Genomic DNA, 19,801 nt, shown 5'->3' with positions numbered 1-19,801 from the left:
GCCTGACTAGTATGGGATACACTCTGGCAGATTTATGTTGTCATGCATTGTGCACTACAGTTTAGTTGCTTAATCATTTACCAAAAAAGCTGTGCTAGTAGTTGCCCTTGCAAATTGACCCGTGGCCTCTGAAATTTAATCCAGTTTAAGCTGAAACAGCTATTTCAAAAGACAATTTGGGGGAGAGAAGTGGGTAGTCCCTTTTCTCAAATGTCAGTCTAATGTCATTTCCGCTTTGTTCCAAGCAAGAATCACATGTCCTTCTTTGAAGCGATGCACTTGTTTCTCCTTCCAGGTTTTTCAGATAGCTCTCAAGCTCCAGAAAGGCCGCCGAAGCCACTACCAAGGAGGATAAATTCTGAGCGAAAAGCAGGGAGCTGCCAAACAGGTGGAGCCAGCAGTGGGACCAGTGCATCGCTGCAACTCTCCAGTGAGATCGAGAACCTAATGAGCCAAGGCTACTCATATCAGGACATTCAGAAAGCACTGGTCATTGCACATAACAATATTGAAATGGCCAAGAATATTCTCCGGGAGTTTGTTTCCATTTCCTCTCCTGCGCATGTGGCCACATAGCACATTACCTCCACACCTTCTGTGGACCAACTGCCTGGGCAGCTGTAGCCCAGCTGTGCACCAAAGGGGAAGGGGGTTCCTTTAGAGACTTCGTGCTGAGGTCTGTCCTGCCTCTTACGAGAATCAGTTATCAGGTTTTTGTGGTTCCAGATTTCAAAGCAGTGGAATGAAATGGAGCAGAATGGTCTTTTATACAGTGTATGTCTTGGAGTCCTTTACCCCTACCTCTTGTTTGAGAGAACAGATTTATTTCCAGGGTGTTGGCAGAGAAAGGTATCGCAACAAGGGATCCCCAAGCTGATGCCCTGGAGGCTGGGGGAAGTGTTTTGTGCTGTGAATTCTAAGTGAATGCTCTGAGAAACAAAGTCTCGAGGTCAGTGTGGTGTGTCCTGTGGTTCATGGTACTGGGTCTGGATCTTTTCGCTGCTGTGTGTCTGGCTCAGGCTTTTTAGAGCAGCTGGGAGGTCCTTTTCTGCTGGGAATAAATAAGAGACCTTGGAAGAATCTTTTGGTTCCTTCCTGTTTGCCGTGGCGTTTCCTTCTTGCCTGTAATAATAGCATTTATTGCTTATGATTCAAGTCCTCCCCTTTTGCCTGAGATAGCACGGCTAGCTTCTGTCAGGCATTTTGATCTTGGCAGTGCTGGGAGTTGGATTTCTCTCATATGTGTCCTCTTGCCAGCAGCACCAGTAGCACCAGATTCCAGGCAGCTAGACGTACTGAAAGTTTTGAGTGTTTTCAAGAGTTGGGAGAAGATGGGAATAATTTGAGTGAGAGCAAAGAACTGGCTGCTGCTTCTCCTTTTTTAGCCTCGAGCATTTTGTGCCTCAATGCTCAGACTTGACTGTGGCCCTGCTGGGCTTGAGCAGCTGTCACTGGACACTCCCATGCGCTCTTTCTCTAGGAGTGTTGCACGTGGTAAATACAATACTTTATTTATCTTAATTGCATGGTGGCTGTCTCAGACTAGTGGCCTTCACGCATATTCCGTCATCTCCTTCAGAGAGCTCTTGCGGGAGCCAACTGTCTTTGTGCCAGGCTGTTTTGTGGAACTGGTAGATGCAGCTGATACATTCGTTGGTATCTTACCTGCTTTGCAGTAAAAGAAATGCAGCAGTTCTCTGCACGGCTATCAAAACAGCATGGGGGCTCTTTCCATTTCCACTACTCTAAGGTACTGCCAGAGCTTGTGTTAAAACAGATCTGGGGAACTTGTGTGTTTGTGAAATGATCACATGGCTTTAGAAGTCAGTATTCGGCTGTTACTTTGAAAAAACCTGACTTGCATACTCAGCTCCTTAACTCTGTTCATATATGCTTGATGTGCGAGAAGTGTCTGGTTCCTTTTGAGAGGATTTAAATGAAGTAGGGATACACGCATCACAGCCTGACAGACAGACGAGTGCTCTGTGTATCCTGAGGGGCTATTAGCCTTTTGAGGCATGTCTAGCATTATTTGCATCTCTAAGAGCAGCAGTAGTCACTAGGCAAAGAGTTGCAACTTGAAATATTGTTGGAGTGGTTCTGGCAGTTGGATGCAGTTTAGCCTTTTAAAGAACCTCGTAGCTGGGCCCAGATTTCAGAAAAATGACTTGCAACTGGCCGAGAGGATTTAACAAGTATTAACAAAGGGAACTAAGCATAAAAAGTTTGGTTTGTGTAAAGTATAGGTTTCTCTCTAGAAATTTATAAATCGATGTGGTGGGGTCCAGGGTTTAAAAGCATGAGCTTTACTCCCTGCCTCTCTGTAGTAAAGAAGATGTTCTCTGAAACCGTAAGGAGATCTCCTGCAACATTCCCAGGCCATCACCACTGTTGCTATTTTGGGGTCGGGGCTGAAACTAAGAAATGCAGCACACCGATGAGACCGATGTCAGTGGGCGCAGTGCTCCGCAGTGCTGCAGGGAGGTCAGGTGCAGCCAAGAGCAGCGTCTGGCCTTGCTGAAGGTGCTGAGTTCCGGAGAAGGTGATGTCAGTGCCATCGCACTCGAGGAAGAAGAGCTGTTCTTTTTCCTCTGCCCACGTGCGTACCAGCCAGCGGCGTCGTGAGCCGGTCGTGCTCTCTCTGTGAAGTGCACTGCCAGTTACGCGTGGCAGCCTCGGTCAGCGTGTTGGTGGGAGCTTCTAGAGAAGCGAGCCCAGCCCTGGTGCTGCTGTGGCAGGAGCGTGGGGCAGCTCTGCTGGTTCTCGCAGTAGATCGGCGTGTTACAGCCGTGAGCCTGAGCACACAGTCCGAGTGCATGGAAGTTATTTCCCGGCTTTGTCCTGGAGAACCAGGTAAAAATGCTTTTGCGAGGGAGCAATATGGTTTTATTTCCCTCTTTTTATCTCCGGTGTTGCCACTAGCTGTCTGTTGGGGTTAGAGCCACTTTGTTTCTGACTCGCTGTGTAAACTCAGTGCAAGTGTGTTCAAGCGTGACGTGACTGGTTCACACAGGCAGAGGTGCCGCTGCCAAGGCTGTGTAAGAGCCAAGTCCAGCCAGCTAGAAAGCCTTAACTCTTGTCCTGCACAGTGTGTGTGATCAGAGTAGTGATGCCCTGTCCCTTTATTACAGGCTCGTTGTAATGTTAAATCATGCCTAGAGCTATTACAGGCCTGCCTTTGGGGTTTATGTGCCGAGAGATGTTCCTATGGGTGTTGTTCCAGATGTTAGTGATTAGAGAGAGCAGTCTTTGTGGCATGTATCACTAATTTTTCTGCATGTGTCTTTTCTGTGCACTGTTTGTGTCTCAAACTGATTTAAGAAACTTAAGTCTTGGCTTTTCTTCTTTAGACATCTAAGTGTTTGCTAGTACCACTGAAGTGCAGCAGAGTCCTGACCATGTCTTATGGCTGTGCTCTGTGAAGTCAATCCAGGCACTGTACGGTGTATTTTTCTTGTTGTTCTTTCACAAAGGTAAGCCTAAGATGGATTGATTTCTCTTTTTTCCCTTCACCTCCTTGATCTTTATTCTTAAGAAGTTAACTTTATGATGCTAATTTAAAAAGAAAAGAAAAACAACCAACATGTCTAGTGCCTTTCTTTAAGGGAATGCTGCGTCGCTAGGCTGGATCTGAGTATCCACCCCCTGCAAAAATGATGAGCCCAAACTAGACCAGGTATAAAGATGCCTTTGAGTGCGAGACTGCTTTGAAAGGGGTGAAAAGAAGGGGCAAGAAAGATGGGCAATTGTCACTTCAGCTAGGACACTGTGTTTTGGAGTATTTCAGCTGTGGAGGTTCCTACTAACAACCACTGGTCTGGACTGATGCCGTACTAGGCTTGGTGTGAAGACAGTAGAATTGTAGGACAGGATTGGTTTTGCTTGTAACAGAATACAAGTTCTGCTCGTAAAAAATGTTGGGTTTCCCCCTACCTGTCAACTGGGACGCAAAGCAAGCAGAAGACATTTTGTACAGGAAGAGCCGGGCATAAGATGTGCGGGACCAGCGTGAGTCTCAGTGAGGAAAGCAAGCTGTGGAAAGCAGGCAAGTGTAGTCTCTTCTGAACAGGGTTTTTGGCTGACTTAGTACATTCAACGCTACCGTAGCTGAATGAGAATCTGAAATGAGGCGTATCCTGCCAGGGGTACGGGAGATCTTGTCTGCTGCACTGCCCGTGTGTGCCTCTGCAAACGCTGCAGCTCGAGGCGTAGTCTGCTGGGAGCCAGCGGACTTGCTTTCCCTCTCAACAGCTTCTCTGCATGCCCTTCCCTGAGCCCTTTCCTTGGGGGAGCCAGACAGGCTCGGACTACAGCATGTTGCTTCCTGCACTAGACTGATTACATTACTGTAGCTAATCCTGAGGCAGGGTCATTACTGTAAATGTTTTTTGGGTTTTTTTTTTCAGTTGAGCAAGAAAAAATGCAACTCCTGGGGCACTTTCTTAAAGGTGCCACTTTAAAAATTTACGGGGAAGAAGGACACTTATTTTTAAAGTTCCTAATAGAACTCTCTTTTTAAATTCCCGGTGGGGGAGGAGCAGTTGTTCTTTCTCTTGAATGACAAATACCAATTTGTATAATATCAGTGTTAAAAATGTTGAGATTTCCACAAAATATTTTAAAAAATTATAATAGTGTCATTAATATAAAATATAATAGCAGTATTTAATCCTTTCAGATCTGTAAAGAATAAGGAAAAACAGAAGGTAAATATTCTTACAGAGAGTAGCTGAGCTTTAAGGTTCACTTGGTTTAAAGTCCTCATTTTGTTTGCAAATGCATTGTTAATGTTTAGAGGTTATACTAATGTTATTTATTAATTGTTTCCATTCTTGTATGCTGCCCACTAAGAGCTTCCTTGTTTGGGTTTTCATTCACCTGTGTCAATAAAAAGAAAACAAAACAAAGTTTTATTTTTAAATAAAATTTCCTTTGTTGTAGCATATTGTCCTGTGTTGCGATGGTTCTGTGAGTCCTTTCTTTGTTCAGAAAGGCGGCATCCTCGTTGGTTATATCTGGCCACAGTTAATAAACGTATTTATTCAAATCCTGCTCTGGGAAAAGAATGGTTAAATTTTAAAGCCTCATGGGCTCTTATGGCATCAATTGCTGTTGTACCTATATGTTTCACAATCAGTAAATTCTTGACAGCCAGAGGGGTTTTTCCCGGTTTTGCTGATGCCCTCATCTGTCCCTCAAAACCTAATGTGAAAATTACTGAGTTAAGTTGCATTTCAGATTCAGGGACGTGCCACGATCACGTACCAGCCTCAGCCCTTCAGGTATTCAACACACAGTTCTTGCAGCCCCGGTAGCGATTCCAAGCGCTCAGCAGTTCTGCAGGCCACAAAGTCTCCTGCCAGGTACCCACAAAAGGCATCTCAGTAAATGTGGGAGCAGTTTCTCCCACCTGTTGCTCAAAGTCGCAGCGGTTTGAGGCGATGCCCAGTTCTTGAAGCTGGTTTGGCAGCTGGGATCAGCCCTTCCATTCAGCAGAGATGCTGCTCATCCCAAAGCTCAAAATAATCCCTGAGGTGGAAGGGAAAAATCTGTGGCTTGAGGGTTTTGTTAAAGTGTTTTGCTTTTGAAGTCGTGTTGCTGATTGAGGAAAATATTTTCCATTTACAGGTCTCCGGTCTTCAAACCGTGGTGTCCTCATTTGGCCCCAAGTAACTTCATTTAACCCCATGGTGACATCTTTTAGGGGTTCAAATGACCTGAGCCAACCCCCGTGTCCTCATTTGACCTGTGTCCTCATGTGACCCCATGACGACACCGGGGTCAAATGAGGTCGAGCAACCCTGAAAAAAGTCACCATGGGGGGAATTCGTTTAACTGGGGTCAAATGAGGACATGGGAGTTAACAGCACTCGACTGAACCCCTCAAAGACATCACCATGGGTTCAGATGAGGACACAGAGCTTCGAAGGAAGATGAGAGGGGTTAAGTAATAGGAACTAGAGTCAAATGAGGAGGCGCATGGGCTTTACTTTCTCAAGCCCCATCAATCCAGTTAACTGGAGCCAAAGCTGCCAGGTGAGTCGCACAGGGCCCTGTGGCGTTGTCTGTAATTCAAAGCACATCTCCGTGTCAGATCCTTGGTTCTCAAGCACCTATTGCAGGTGTTTATGCACTTAGCTTGTGCAGGCCGATGCGTTCTAACACACCGGTGTATTGCCAGAGCGGTCTGTTGGTGTTTATTGTCATCTACCCCAGCTGTTAGCACAGCTGTGTTAGAGAATCGAACAACAGTACAACAACAGAACTGGATTTATTGATTAGTGCATTACTGGTAGCTGTCATAGCTAGGAAAACAATTCTCTGTTAGAACTTGGTAGATTCTGATACTGCAATTTTTAATGAGTAACTTAGTATCTATAGGAACTACTAATAGAGTTATTTGTTAAAGGTCATTTGTTTCCACTGGAATCCACTAACTGAGTTGGTTTTAGGATTATTGGCATTTACAGTAGCTATAATTTACAGATAATTCTGTTTATTGATTATATTAGACTAGAATATTAAGGCTATCAGCAGCTACTGTAGATAAATTTATTATTAGCACCTGTCATTATTAATTGATTCTATTCAAACTTTGGTCTATTAGTAATTATTAGCATCTACAGCAGCAAGTAGCAAAGTTTTCTTATAGATTCTAATAATAGAACTATGTATTAGTACCTATTGTAGGGAGTAATACAAATAGCTACTTCAATCTAATAAAATCTAACAATAGCTATTTATGAGTAGTAGTTACAGTAGTTGGTCCTAAAATTATCTATCAGCATTTATCCAACTATATCTGTAGATCAGTAGATTTATTAGTATCTACAATAGTTGGTAATAAGATTTTTTTGTATAATGTACCGGTCTAAAAACATTGTTGCTCATTAAGTAGTTATTGGTATCTATATTAGCTAAAAATAGTCCAGTACAATCTATAACAGAATCTACTTATAGAATTATCAATAGTCATTATTAATGCGATTATCTGTGAGAATTATGAGAATTCATCAATGGAATTTCCTATTAGTATATTTAGTAGCTAGCCATACAATTTTGTCTCATAATCCATGACAATCTTTTAACAGAAGTAACTATTCATCTGTACTAGTATTATTGCAATTATATGTTAAAAGCTATTACTATTGGCATCTAATAAACTACCTATTAGTAGCTACTGTAGATACTAAATACAAATACAATTACTAATCAAAATGTATTAGAATATATCAATAAGAATTACCTATTAGGATCTAGAGTAGCTAGTATATTAATAACAGTTATAATTATTAGAATTCTTTAAGGGAAAAAATCCATTAATATCTATTAGTATCTGTAGTAGCTATCAATCTAATTATCTGCTATAATGTCTTGTTATCTGTTAGAATCTAGTGACAGAGTTAGCTGTAAGTAGTTATTAGTATCTATATTAGCTATTAATATAAATATCTAATAGATTCTACTGTTGGGATCTATTAATTTCTATTGATAGTGTTACTCTTCTGGTATCTACCCTTACTAGTAATATAATTATATATTACAATCTAATATTACGATCATCTATCAGAATACATTAGTAGATTTATTAGTAATGGTAGTTATTAGTGTCTGTATTAGCTGCTAATGCAATTACCTATTAGAATCTGCAGAATTATTTTTACCAGCCACAGCAAGTATAAACACATCATCTGTTAGAACCCAAACAAGATTATCAATTAAGAGCTACCCATACCTCATTAGCTATTACATGCTGCTACCTCTATTGGGTATCGGACTCGTGCACCACCTGTTAATAAATGATGCTATCACCAGTGAACAGCACGCATTTTTCTGCCCTGGCCACGGTGCAAAGGCAGGTTAAGCCAACACCGTTCTGCTGATTTAAACCCGTGTCCTAGGCGAAAGTCCTGCTGTTGTGGCAGCAAACCTAAAGCTGGAAACGTGCACGGTGCCACCCAGCTTGGGTAACCTGCTCCTGGGGAAAGAAGCCTTGAAATCAAGCGGGGAGGGCGCAGACATGCTGCCCTTCCCATCCTGGTGGGACTGCTACTAGCGAGAACAAACTCAGAACCGGCTTTGAACTTTGTACTTTATTTTCACATATATATATAAAAAAAACCACCCTTGCAAGTATCAGACAAAACTTCTGGAAATTTACACACAATCCAACAAAAATATATATATAAACCAAAGCTTTTGCTTGGACAACACTTGTAGCTTATGAGTATAGCTCACCGCTTGTTAGGTCGCTGGCTGCCAGGCTGCTGCACGGCTCCCCACTGCCGGCACGGGATGCTGGGGGAGTGCGAGGGGACATCTCTCCTGTCCCCCCGGGTCAGCCTCAGGCCCCTGCCGAAGGGGCAGCGTAGGGCTGAGAGTACACGGCTTAGAGCCAGGAGGGGCTGCGGGGGGTGATATCTCCAGGAGAACAAGGCATGTTTGCAGGCAGAGGGCTGGGATAGCAGAAGCTAACGGCAGGCTGCTTGTCCGCCTCCCCTCTTCACCACTCGGCTGCTGTAGCACTCTGCCTATGGGGCCAGAGGTGCCAGCAAAGCACAGAAACGAGCCAGTTTTACCTGGGGCTGGTAATTATTCTGCATAAAAACAAACAAACAAAAAAAACCCCAAACGAACCAAAAAAAAAAAACACCCTGAGACATCACTGACTGGCCCTGACCTCATATTCCTTAGTTTTAAATTTGGAGGGGGCCTCCAGGACCTGCTGTTGCCGGCAGCTGTAAAGCCCCCCTAAAAGCAATCCAATTCCCTGGGGAGTGGGGAAAGGGACACCCTCCCCCTTGCAGCAGCAAGGCAACGCTACAAACCGGTGAAAACCAGCCCTTGGTCTGGCATGTGCCCAAGAGATGGGCACCCCTGCCCTTGCTCTGCCAGGTACTCGCCTCCCGTAGGATCACAGCAACCCCCGGCAGAGCTCCCTACCCGCACAGCGCTGCCGAGACACGCTGGGCTAAACCAACAAGACGAGAAACAGTTCAAAAGGAAAAAGCAAAGCACTAACACCTCCCCAGCAGCTGGCAAACACCATTCTAACACACCGCTTCCATTCTTCGCTCATCTAGCCTGCACACCACTACATCTAAGGCGCCTGTCACATCCCAAAGGTAAAGTTTCACCAGCTTTTCTGAGCAAGTTTGGGGTAAAACACATCAAAAACCTTACCACACACGTAAAGGACAAATTTCCTGATAAAGTCTTCTTCCGCTGGGGATATTTCTTTCTAATATTGCTGTTGGCTTCTCTATAGTAGTAAGCAGGCGCTGCTGCTAAGTCGACAATCTGCAAGCCCACGGTTGAGGTAACAGAGCCAATGGGGCATCCCTGGCACATCGGGGCTCAGCACTGCGACGCAGTAATTGTCTCTGGCTGTGCTCCCCAGGTACTGGAGCAGGGGTGGGACAAGGCAATCCAAGAGCAGGAAAGGTTTGAAGGAAGAAAGCACTTAGTAGATTCCCTCTCTAGTTTCTCAGATCGATGTATTTCTCGCTCTTCAGTCCGCCAAAACAGAGAGTGGAAAAAAAAAATAAAAGCAGTTAGGGGTGAGCATAAAACCAGGTCCTTCACTGCAGGTGTCTGCATGACAGGCAGCAATGCAATGGGGCAGAGCTGCTGGCCTGGGCCACCCAGTGGCGGCTGAGCATCTGCCCCAGGGCAAGAGGCGGTGAGCAGGAGCTGCTTGGGCAGCAGGACCAGGAAGAGGTTCTCTCGTGGTCTAAGGCAAAAAAAACCACTGCAAGCTCAGGTGCCACATCCTGTGGCTCCGCAGGACACACAAGCACGGCGAGCCCTGCCTTAGCACAGTGGCGGTTTGGCACCAATACTGTGAGCAGCTGCTCAGGCCCCTGGTGGCTCTCAATCCCAAGTGCGAGGCAAACACGTGGCCCGGGAGACTCATCTCATCCTGCACTGGGAGCTCAGAGATGCCAGAGCGGGGCCCGTTCCCGCAGCCTCCGCTCCAATTCCTGCCCAGAGATGTTTGTATAGTTCCTTGTCCCAGAGTCCCCTGGGGACTCCGGCTCTGGCTCCAAGGAGCGCGGAAGAAGGCAGTGCCAAGCAGAATGGGCGGCGTGCTCCCAGGAGGTGCCAGGGGCTGGCACGGAGCAGAGCTGCACATGCGCAGGGGAGGTCTGCTCTTTGCAGCTCTGTCACCTCCCCTCCCTCCCGTGGCCCCTCTCGAGCGCTGATGATGGATGATGGAGGCCCATGCGGGCTGGAGAGTGCTGGGAGAGGAGCTTGCGGAGAGGAGCAAAGCATTACCTCGAAGCACCCCCGTACACTCAGCTCTGCTCCCAGCCCCGGGAGCAGCCCTGGCCCTGGGGAAGGGCAGTGCACGACGCTCTCTCCTACCTGGTCAGCGGCAGGTCTCTTCTCACTGTTGGCACCCTGCAGGAGCCCCGCCTCTTCGGAAAGTTTATCTGACTTAACTTCAACTACAATCTTGTCTTTACGTGCCTCTGGCTTTGTGCTAGGGGAGGGAGGTGACAATTTTGAGACATGTTTGCGATACCAAAGAGGGCACACGGCCAGTTGCATGAGGCCAAGCCCTGGGGCTCCATCTCAGGGGATGCTCTGGAGTGGGGCTGGGGCAGAGAAAGGCCAGAGAAAGCTTTGGGTTGCCCAGTCCCGCCCTGGGAAGGAGTCCATCGACTGCTCTACCACTCTGCTGTCCTCCTCATCGCCTCCCTGTGCGGACTGGGTGAGCAGTGCGGACCCCAGGCTGCGGGAAGCTGGAAGCGGCTGCCAAGACCCCAGCACAGTGCCCCCCACTATCGCCTCCCTCCAGGCTGGGCTGGGAGCAGCTGGTGCTATGAGATGGGAAGCATGAGTGATGGCAAGCGCCTCTAGCCCAAAGGACTCCCTGGGAGGGCAGGCGGGCAGCAGTGCTTACATGTCCTGTTTCCCAGAGCGGCCACACGCGATCTTGCCTTTCTTGTGCAGGAAGTAGATGACAGACCCCAGCACAGCCACCACGAGGATGCAGACGATGATTGCCACAATGATCACCCCTTTGCTCTCTGGTGTCTTTTGATCTAAACACAAGAAGAGTGGAAGAAATTAATGCCTGTCCCACCCTGATGTTCTCCAGCTTCTGCATTACCGCACCCCCTTGGGGGCAAGAAAAGGACCCCTTCCTCCAAGAAAGCACCATGGGGACTCCAGTTCCTGATGCTTCTCTAGCACCCCACAGGATGCAGCTGTCATTACAAAAATTCTCTGTTCGGGCAATTTCTGCATGAACATGCTTTGCATTCTGCTCCTGGCTGTCATGCCCCTGCATGCCATAGGAGGATGTCTTGTAGTGTTTCCTGCAAGACATCAGGCCATCCCTTTGCTTTTTTCCCCGGCAGGCCTGGGCTGCAGGAAGCTGCGCTTGATGGCCTCGCTGGTCTCCAGGCTGAGGCAAAGCAAGCAGCTTCCACACCGCTGCGGACACAGGTGGAGACAGAGTCTCCCTTTCCCTCATGGCTTGGCGGGGGGAGAGGAGCAGTGAGAGATGCAGCGCGACAGCCAGCAAGCAACGTTCTCTCCGCAGACCAGAGGTGAGCAAGACTCCGGTCTGTCGGTGGCATGCTCCTGCCAGAGCCCAGCCCGACGGACATGCGCGCCCGGAGTGGTGAGGAGACTGACCTTTTCTGATGGGCAAAGAGACAGAGCTCAGCCGCAGCAGCACAGCACAGACTGTGCCTGTGCAAGGGTGACTAACGTTTCTCTGGGTTCCTGGGACAGAGGGCAGTGCCCGAGACTCACCGAGCAGCTGGATGTGCTTCTCGCTGAAACCCAGCCTGTTGGAGACCTTGCACACGGCTCCTGCCCGCAGCAGGTCATGGTTCACACGCACTGTCAGGTTGCTGGCAATGTGCTTATTTTCAACGTACTCATGAGCCTGTGAGGGGGAGATGCAGCAAAGGATTCAGTGCCTGAGGCAGTGTGCAGCCCCACCGAAAGACCACAGCCTGGACCCAGCACCCTCCCCAGCTCTCACCGTCCCGTTGACATTCCAGTGGACGGAGGGCCTGGGGAAAGCGATGGCCTTACAGGTCAGGTTCACCACCTCGTCCTGCCGCACATACAGCGGGGAACTGATGTCAACAATCCGCGGCTTCCCTGTGGGGAGGGTACATCGAACACCCATAGCTCCCAGAGGAGAACAGGACCGATGCCGGGTGGGATGGGGCTCGCTCTGGCAGGGCAGCACGCCTGCACACATGCCAGTTCTCACCCTGAACTGTCACGGCCACCTGCTTGCTCTGCTCCAGCCCCGGCACGCTCGGTGCGATCACCTTGCAGCTGAAGTTGCTGGAGGTTTCGAAGGTGAGGTTGCTCAGAAAGAGCTGGTTCCCTTCTGCGACCTTCCTGCCCTGTTGGGAAGGGATGCCCCCCAGCAGTGAGCCCCAAACACCAGGCCCTTCTGCACCCAGCTCCCCAGGTTCTGCTGCTGTCCCAAAGGGGCTCAGCCCTCCCTCCTGCACACAGGGAGGGAGCCTGCAAGCACAGGACCTCTCTGCAGTACTGGCCAGGAGGTGAAGAGGTAGAGATGTACAACGCAGGTCCATGCAAGGGGGAGTCCTACCCCTGGCATCTCTCAGGAGAGATGAAGCAAGCTCCTGGCTCTTCCCAGCTTGCTGCAAAGCCCAGGCTCACTGACCCTGAGCACAACGATATGCCTGCTCACCTTCTCATCCCTCCACTGGTAGTCCAGGGCCACGGGGCTGTGGGCATTGCAGCTCAGCCTCACGCTATCCCCTTCCCGAGGGGATGAGGATGGCTCCATCTTCACATGGACCCCTTCAATGTCTAGGAGAGGGATGTAGACCAGAGCAAGGTGAGTAGGAGGGACAGGGCACCCAGCACGAGGTGCGCAGGGTCCCGCCCCCCGCCTTACAGTTCACAACAAGCTCCACATCCTTCTCCAGCTGTCTCATATCATCCAAGTCCAGGGTCTGGCATCTGTACAGGCCACTGCTGCTCTTATTCACATCGTGCAGGTTCAGCACCCCGCTGTTGGGGTCCGTCAGCGACGTCAGGTCCTGCCAGCTGTCCTCCAGCTGGAGGCAGTGGGGAGAAAGCAGAGCCCTTAGCCCCACACAGGCACCCTCCATTCCAGCCACTGCATCCCATTCCCCAGGGCCCTCCAGGCAGGGGACGAGGAGCAGCCAGGACTCAAGATGTGTGCCCAGGTCCCCTCCAGCCTCACCTCTCTCTTTAAGAAGCTGAAGACAGGTGCTGGGTTCCCGTCGGCCTCGCAGACCAGCTTCACGTCATCCCCTTCCTTCACTAGTGTTGAGGATGGCACGACCTGCAGCTTCAAGTGCTCTGCAGGGTCTGGGGGAGGAGGGAGCAGGGAGGGTTGGTGCAGGGTCACGCAGCACTGGGCAGCAGGCACGTCCCCCAGCCCCCAACTCACAGAAGATGGTGACATTGACTCGCCGCGACTCCACAGCATGCCTCTGTCCCCGCAGCCAGTAGTGCACGGTGCACTGGTAGAGGGAGTTGCGGTCCTCCCGGGTGACACGGGCAAAGAGGGTGCTGCTCACCGTGTACAGCCCGCTCGACTCACGAGTCCGCGTGGCCGTGATCTTCACCACTGCAGGGGACACAGCCATTGTTCCCAGCGCATGGGGAGGCGAGGAGGGCTCTCTTGGGAGCACGGGGCTGCTTGGAGTGGCCATGGGCTGCCAGTCCCCAGCTAGTGAAGGTCCAGATAGCTCAAGTGCCCCAGCCCCTCTCCCAGGCAGGCAGGTGCGGTTCCCCATCCCCATGCAACTCACTCTTCTCCTCCTGCTGCAGCTCTTGCCCGTTCTTGTGCCATGTGATGTTGGGGGCTGGGAAGCTGTTCCTGCTCACGCACTGGGCAATCTGCGTTGGCAGAGAGAGCCTTGAGCACAGCGTGTCCCCATGGGGACAGGGGAGCCTGGAACAGCTGGGAGCCTGCCCCTGCCCCATGTGGGCCCCCTCCTCACCTGCGGGATGTCACTGCTGTGCACAGAGATGCCTCCTGGGTTGGCCACAATCTCAGGGGCCTCGGGGACCTCTGGAAAAAGAAGCAGGGAAGGGAGGAGAGCCCATGTATTAGGAGGGATGGGATCCTCCACCGGCCCCACAGAGCAGATGCACAGTCGCTCTGCTCTCCTGCCCCATCACTCACTGTAGACGTGGAGCTCAGTGCGGTTCTCGCCTATGCCATGGCTACCTGCCCCAACCTGGCACACGAAGATCCTGGCATCCTGCATCGTCACCCTGCTGATGGAGAGGGCCTTGTCCTTCCCCACCGACAGCCGCCCTTTGTAGTCTGTGTTTTCTTCCAGGATCTTGCTGTCCACGATGTGACACAGCCTCACCTTGTTGTTGCGGTCAATCTGCAAGACAAGGGTTTGAAGCTGGGCTGACGGGGAGCCCAGGAGAAAGCCACGGGCTAGCTTCCAGCCCAGCCCACCACCCGCGGCCCCCCTTGCGGGCCAGCACTCACGTAGGACCAGTTGATGTAGGTGTAGGAACCATTTCCAGGGATGTAGAAGTTGCACTCGATCCTGGCTGTGCCCCCACTCTCCACTTCCACCACCGCCGGCATGAAGACTTCCAGCTTGCTGGCTACAGCTGCGGGACAGATACCATTGGGGTGGGAAGCACAGGGAAGCTGCCATGTCTGAGCGAGCAAGAGAGCTGAGCCCAGGCCTGTCCCCGTCTCCATCCCCTGAAGGGTGTGGGACAGAGCCATGTCCTGCACCAGCATCCCCCAAGCATCACGTTCCAGCCCAGCGGGAGCGCCAGCCAGGAGCACAGACCCACTCCTGCCACCACGCTGCCTTCTGCATCCACAGAGAACCCACAGGCTCAGGCCACCAACCCTGTTCCCAAAGCGGGGGCAGGAAACACACCAGTAGTCTCCCTGGGACACCAGGAGATAATCACTCACCCCATTGCTGTTGCGGTCCTGCCAGACCTGCCCTCCCCGTGGCATCTCAGCCTTGCTGAAATGGGCAGCTGGACCACTGAACCCCCAAATCTTCCTGCACGCTGCCAAGGCACGGAGCGGCTGCACCCCTGGAGAGCAGAGCCTGCTCACCCCAGCACCCCACCTTCCCTCCCAGCTCAGCTGCCTGCTCGCCCGCAGCAGTAATGGAGATCCTGGCCGTGCTCCAGAGCAGCAGGGGAAAGTAATGGCTATCGATCCAGGTCAGGGAACAGAGCAGCACCCCGAGGGGCTGGCGGGAGGACCACCCCAGCAGGGTGCGGCAGAGACAGGGGCTGTGCCACAGCAAGGCTGGGAGAGCAATCGCTGCTGGCCCTGCAGATACCAAAGCAATGGGTGTCTGCATGCCCTGGGCTGGCATGCAGCCCTGCAGGAGGGGACAGCAGTCTGTCCCCCAGCAACATGGTCAGCCAGCTCAGCACCCACGGCCCAGCCCAGGTATGGGAGCTGGGGACAAGAGGCTGGAGGAAGCCAGCTGTGTCAACAGCTCCCTTGATAGCGCTGCTCGGTAACAGCCACAGAGCCTCGCAAGTGGGGCTACTTCAAAGGGCAAAGCCGTGCCCATAAAATACTCTTTGTCTGGACTGGTTACGTGTTGTCACAGCCCCAAAATGCAGCCACGAGCCCTTTGCCCAAAGCAAGGGTCCCAGCTCACAGGACTAGCCACCTCAGAACACCCCAAAAGCCAGCTTTTGGCCCCTCACTTGTCCCATAGGCACAGTACAGTTGGCGCTAAGTAAAGAGGGATGAGAAAAGTACTGCACAGGAAAGGAGGTACTGGAAAAACAGGTGAAAGCCCAAGAGATAAGCATGTGCTGGGGTCAGGAAACTGGACTGAGTGTACACAGGAAAAGATAACTTTGCATCGGAGGTACCTGCCCACCTGTACAGCCACAACTTGGCTGCCTGGTGCAACCAGGAACCTGCAGACTTGGGCATGCCTGGGGCTGGGGTGTGCCCCCCTGAGCCCTCCCATGAGCCCTGACACTTCTGAGCTGCAGGCGGCCAGGCCAGGTTTTTCCTTCCCCATCATTTTTAGACCTTCAGCATGGGCCTCGGGCAGAGCCAGCCCTGGGACAGGGAGAGCTACTGGCCCGCCCCACTGACCCGCTCGGCATGAGAGCCCTCATCCAGGCAGCGAAGCAGCAGAAACCATGAGCTCAGAGCTGGAGAATGGCTGGCATCTGGGGCTGGCATGAGGCACGCGTCCCTCCCACCCATCCACTGCCCTTGAGGAGGTGGACATGTATGCTGCAGCCCCCACTCTGCCTGGAACAAGGGCTCGCTGCTCCCCACCTCCTCCGGGGCAGGCTGAATACCAGCCCTGCCCCAGGCTGAAAGGAGCACCCAGAACACCGTGAGTATGGCTAGCTGGAGGACACAAGGTCCCCCACAACCCCGGGGACACAAGGCCTCCTCCTGCAGCTCCAAGACCCCACAGCCTGCCAGGTGTGCGGGCAGGCTAGAGAAGCACTGTGCACAAGCACCCTGGGATAGCAGGCTCTGGGGACACGGCAGTCCTCCCTTGCACCCAGCATGGCTGCAGACACCAGTCTGTTGAGGGAACCTAGGCAGGGCTGGAGATCCATCGGCCACGCGCGGAGCAGCACAGCTGCAGAGCTGAGCTCCAGCCCGCACTGTGCACCCCAAGCGCCTGGCACAGCTCCAGCGGCAGACCTAGAGATCTAGAGAGGACGTCTGCAGCAAGCAAGCAGGGAAGGGAGGAGAGCCCCCGTGCCTTTCCATCTGGCTGGCGGACAGCCGGCCGGCAGCCAGAGCTCTACAAGAACAAAGATCTGCTTTTAGAGCCGGAGAAGGGGGTGGGGAGTAGCACAGCCCCTCCGCCAGCCTCCTGCGGAGCCGAGGTGTGTGGGGAGCGGCGAGGAGTGCGGCTGCGTTGGCGGCGCAGAGTCCCCAGCACAGAGCCCCCAGCACAGAGCCGTGAGAGGAGGGGCACCACAGAAGTCTAGAGCTGCACATGGGATGCCTGAGGTTTCCGCAGGTTTCTATTCCCCTCTCGGAGAAACCAGCTGCGGACAGATCCCTCCTGCTCTCAACATATGCACACGTTCTGTCCTCCTCTGCCCTCGCGAGGCCACCCTGCACAGGTTCCCGAGCCGGGGTGCCCCAGCTCCCATAGAGTGGGATCACCTGCATCCCTTCTTTCTCACTGAGAGAAGAAATGGTGTAAAGCCCCAGCCCTGCAGCAAGTGGCACCACCAACTGCAGCACCCAACAGCCTCCGCCCCAGCCCAGCCCTCATTGTGTTGAGGACAGGGAGGGAGCCAAGGCTCTGCCGCAGGAGGGACTGGCACCTTGCACACCCAAACAAACTCTACCACTTCATCAGGACCCAGCTGTGGGCACCAGGAGAGGAAAGGCTCACAAGCCCAGCCATGCAGCCGGGTGACAACATCCACAGAGACCTAACAGCTGGAGATAGCAGTGCAGAAGTGGCCAAGGTGGCACTGGCAGCTCCAGCATGGGCTCAGCCCCCTGCCCCGGCAGCACAGTGAGCCCCCCTGCCCATCTGGGGATGTCTTGGCTGTGGCCCCTCGTTCTTCTGGAAAGCATCAAGCCTTTCACTGTGGCTGGGCTTGCAAACACACCAATGCCGCCAACCAATAAACACCGCGCTCGGCACATGTGCTGTGAGGAAGGGGATCCCAGCACGGGCCAGCAGTGGAAGCAGCCTGCCTTTGGCTTGGGTGTTCAGCATTCCCGCCGCGCCAAGGCCTTAGCCAGAGCAGGCTTCCCCAGCGCCTGGGGCCCCCTCCGCAGCATGGCTGGGCATGGGCAAGGTGAGAAGGCGTTGGGGAGCAGCCAGCGCACCGGGACAGCTCCCTGGCCCCCGGGGAGGGGACGGCATGCTGTGAGGAGCAGGACAGGTCAGGAAATGCAACTACCCGCCCCCTCCGCCCCGGGGGTGAAAATTGACTGGAAAGTGGATAAAAAAAGAAAGCGCGAAAAAAAGCCAAGAGAAACAAAGCGCTCGGGGGAAAACTCCTTAGAAGGAAAGGGGTGGATGCTTCCTAATAACTCGACCAATTCACCCTGCTGCACACTGAACACACGTGGGGGCACCCCGGCACCCTGCCCCTCACACCCTTTCCTCTGCCCCACGGAGCACGGCTCCAGGAACCTGCCTTGCACCGTCCACCTTCCCTGGCCACCGGGCCAGCCTCCCCGGGGACGCAGACGGCACCCCGCACTGCCTTAGGGGGGCTGTAAAGGGTTACCGAGAGCAGAATGGGGCACTCGCGGCTCCCCACATCCAGAGGCGCGGCCGCCGCGAAGCCCCGGGACGTGCAGACGAGGACACAGGCTCGACGGGCTGCTCAAACCCAGGCTCCTCCGGCAACACAATTTTGGCATTCCTGGCCCCAAGCCAGGCAGCACCCCGAGGGCGTCAGCTCTGCCGGCTGCCTGGGCTGGCCCCGGAGCGGTTCTGCAGGGCAGACCGCGCCGGCTGCCACCCCTCGGAGCGAGCAGCGTGGCGCTAGGAAAGGGCCGGGCAGGGCAGAGGCCGGCCGACCCCAGCGGTGCTCCCCTGCAGCCCGGCGCCCCCCCGGGCAGCGGCGGGAGCGGGGCGACAGCAGCCCGGGGGAAGGGGCAGCCGTGCCCGGGGACTGCGGGGCCCCGCGCCCCGCCCCGCCGGCGGCTGCACCCGCCGCTCCGCAGCGCAGCCCCTGCCCGGCCGCCCCGGAGCGCTCCGCGCCGCCGCGCCCGCAGGTGCGCCCGCCCGCCCGCCCGCGGCACGGATCGGCACCGACCGGCCCGGCACGGATCGGCACCGCCGCGCCCGGCGCCACTCACCGCAGCAGAGCAGGAGGCAGCAGCCCCAGCCCAGGGCGAGCCCGGCCGCACGCCGCCCCCCAGCCATGCTCGCCGCCGGCCGCCCGCGACTGAGTGGGGCCGCGGGCTGACGTCAGGCGAAGGAGGAGGAGGAGGAGGTGGAGGAGGAGGAGGAAGGTGCGGTGCCTGCCCACCGCCCGCGGCCGCTTGTCACCCCCCAGCGGCAGCCGGCCGGGCGCCGCCGCGCCGAGCTCCGCAGCGCCCAGCCCCGCAGCGCCCAGCCCGGCCGGCGGGGTGCGGACCCCGGCCGCGGGCATCGCGCGTCGCCCGGGTGACACATCGCGCGTCGCAGGCGCCCCGGCTCTGCTAGAAGGTCCCGTAACTCTGAGTCCCGAGCAAACGCTCTCCCCGCCTCGGCACGGGTCGTTTCCAGGCATTTCTAGCTCTGCTGGAGGGGTTCGCTCCAGCTTTGCTTGCAGACCTGCAGTCTGCCAAGTCCTGCCTGCCCAGGCTTGCACAGGCTGATAGGAGCAGACTGCCGGGCGCTGGAGGTGGAAATCATTAAGCAGGGGAGGGGGCAGAGCTGTGGGGTCGACCCAGATTCCACAGAGGCTTGCGGAATGCCAGAAAGGGGTCAGTCCCCGAGAGTCTCACTTCCAGGGGTCAGTGGATCTGGCTGGCAGTGCTTCGAGGCAGAATTGACCCACTCCCTTGCTCAGCCCTGCTCTGCCCCAAAGCCCAGCCACAGCTTCTGGGTTGGCTTTGAACCTACAAAGGCAGACTCAAAAATAGGGGGACCAAACCAATTTTCATCATTGCCTGGGCTCTGAGAGACACATGGGGACAGTGGGGTCCTCAGGAAGCAGCAGGGACACAACAGCGGTGCTGTCTCAGGCAAGTCACCAAGTTCTACATGGTTTGCGCCCCAGGCCCTGCTCTGCCTCGGTCTCCCTGCATGCGCTGCCCTCAGCCCTGCAAGGAGGCTCTCTGCAAAGCCCCGTCCCTGTCCCTGGG

The 19,801-nt window shown here is 53.7% G+C and overlaps 2 protein-coding genes across 3 annotated transcripts in view; one reads left to right on the top strand and one right to left on the bottom strand.

Annotated features, from left to right (window-relative positions):
- Positions 1–4,893, top strand: part of CBL (Cbl proto-oncogene) — a 40,749-nt gene extending 35,856 nt beyond the window's left edge. Inside the window, exon 16 of the mRNA XM_065652093.1 lies at positions 296–4,893. Coding sequence (XP_065508165.1) covers positions 296–576 — 281 coding nt within the window. The 3' untranslated portion in view covers positions 577–4,893. The remainder of the gene's footprint in view (positions 1–295) is intronic.
- Positions 4,894–8,078: 3,185 nt separating this feature from the next.
- On the bottom strand, positions 8,079–18,919 carry MCAM (melanoma cell adhesion molecule). 2 transcript variants are annotated; one of them, XM_065651939.1, is made up of 15 exons: positions 18,809–18,918; positions 14,489–14,616; positions 14,168–14,378; positions 13,983–14,053; positions 13,791–13,878; positions 13,427–13,606; positions 13,217–13,344; positions 12,905–13,067; positions 12,695–12,816; positions 12,242–12,380; positions 12,005–12,126; positions 11,770–11,905; positions 10,910–11,051; positions 10,369–10,486; positions 8,079–9,509 (listed from the first exon to the last, which is right to left on the bottom strand). In XM_065651939.1, the coding sequence occupies exons 1-15, from the start codon at positions 18,873–18,875 to the stop codon at positions 9,480–9,482; spliced, it is 1,845 nt and encodes a 614-aa protein (XP_065508011.1). In that variant the 5' UTR covers positions 18,876–18,918; the 3' UTR covers positions 8,079–9,479. The 2 variants fall into 2 exon arrangements, with proteins under 2 accessions (XP_065508011.1, XP_065508010.1); XM_065651938.1 differs by lacking the exon at positions 10,369–10,486 and having other exon boundaries at positions 18,809–18,919.
- Positions 18,920–19,801: the final 882 nt, after the last annotated feature.

Source organism: Caloenas nicobarica, chromosome 26 (genome assembly GCF_036013445.1).
Source record: "Caloenas nicobarica isolate bCalNic1 chromosome 26, bCalNic1.hap1, whole genome shotgun sequence".
NCBI classification, from domain to species: domain Eukaryota; kingdom Metazoa; phylum Chordata; class Aves; order Columbiformes; family Columbidae; genus Caloenas; species Caloenas nicobarica.
This window is presented reverse-complemented; position numbering and strand designations above follow the sequence as displayed.

What these genes read in the sequence shown, in the direction of transcription:
- MCAM (XM_065651939.1), bottom strand. Translation starts at nt 18,875, where the DNA reads ATGGCTGGGGGGCGGCGTGCGGCCGGGCTCGCCCTGGGCTGGGGCTGC. An exon ending in TGTGGAGCTTGTTGTGAACT is followed by an intron (nt 12,817 to 12,904) that starts GTAAGGCGGGGG and finishes TCCCTCTCCTAG; the next exon opens with ACATTGAAGGGGTCCATGTG. An exon ending in GAAGCACATCCAGCTGCTCG is followed by an intron (nt 11,052 to 11,769) that starts GTGAGTCTCGGG and finishes TCTTGTGTTTAG; the next exon opens with ATCAAAAGACACCAGAGAGC.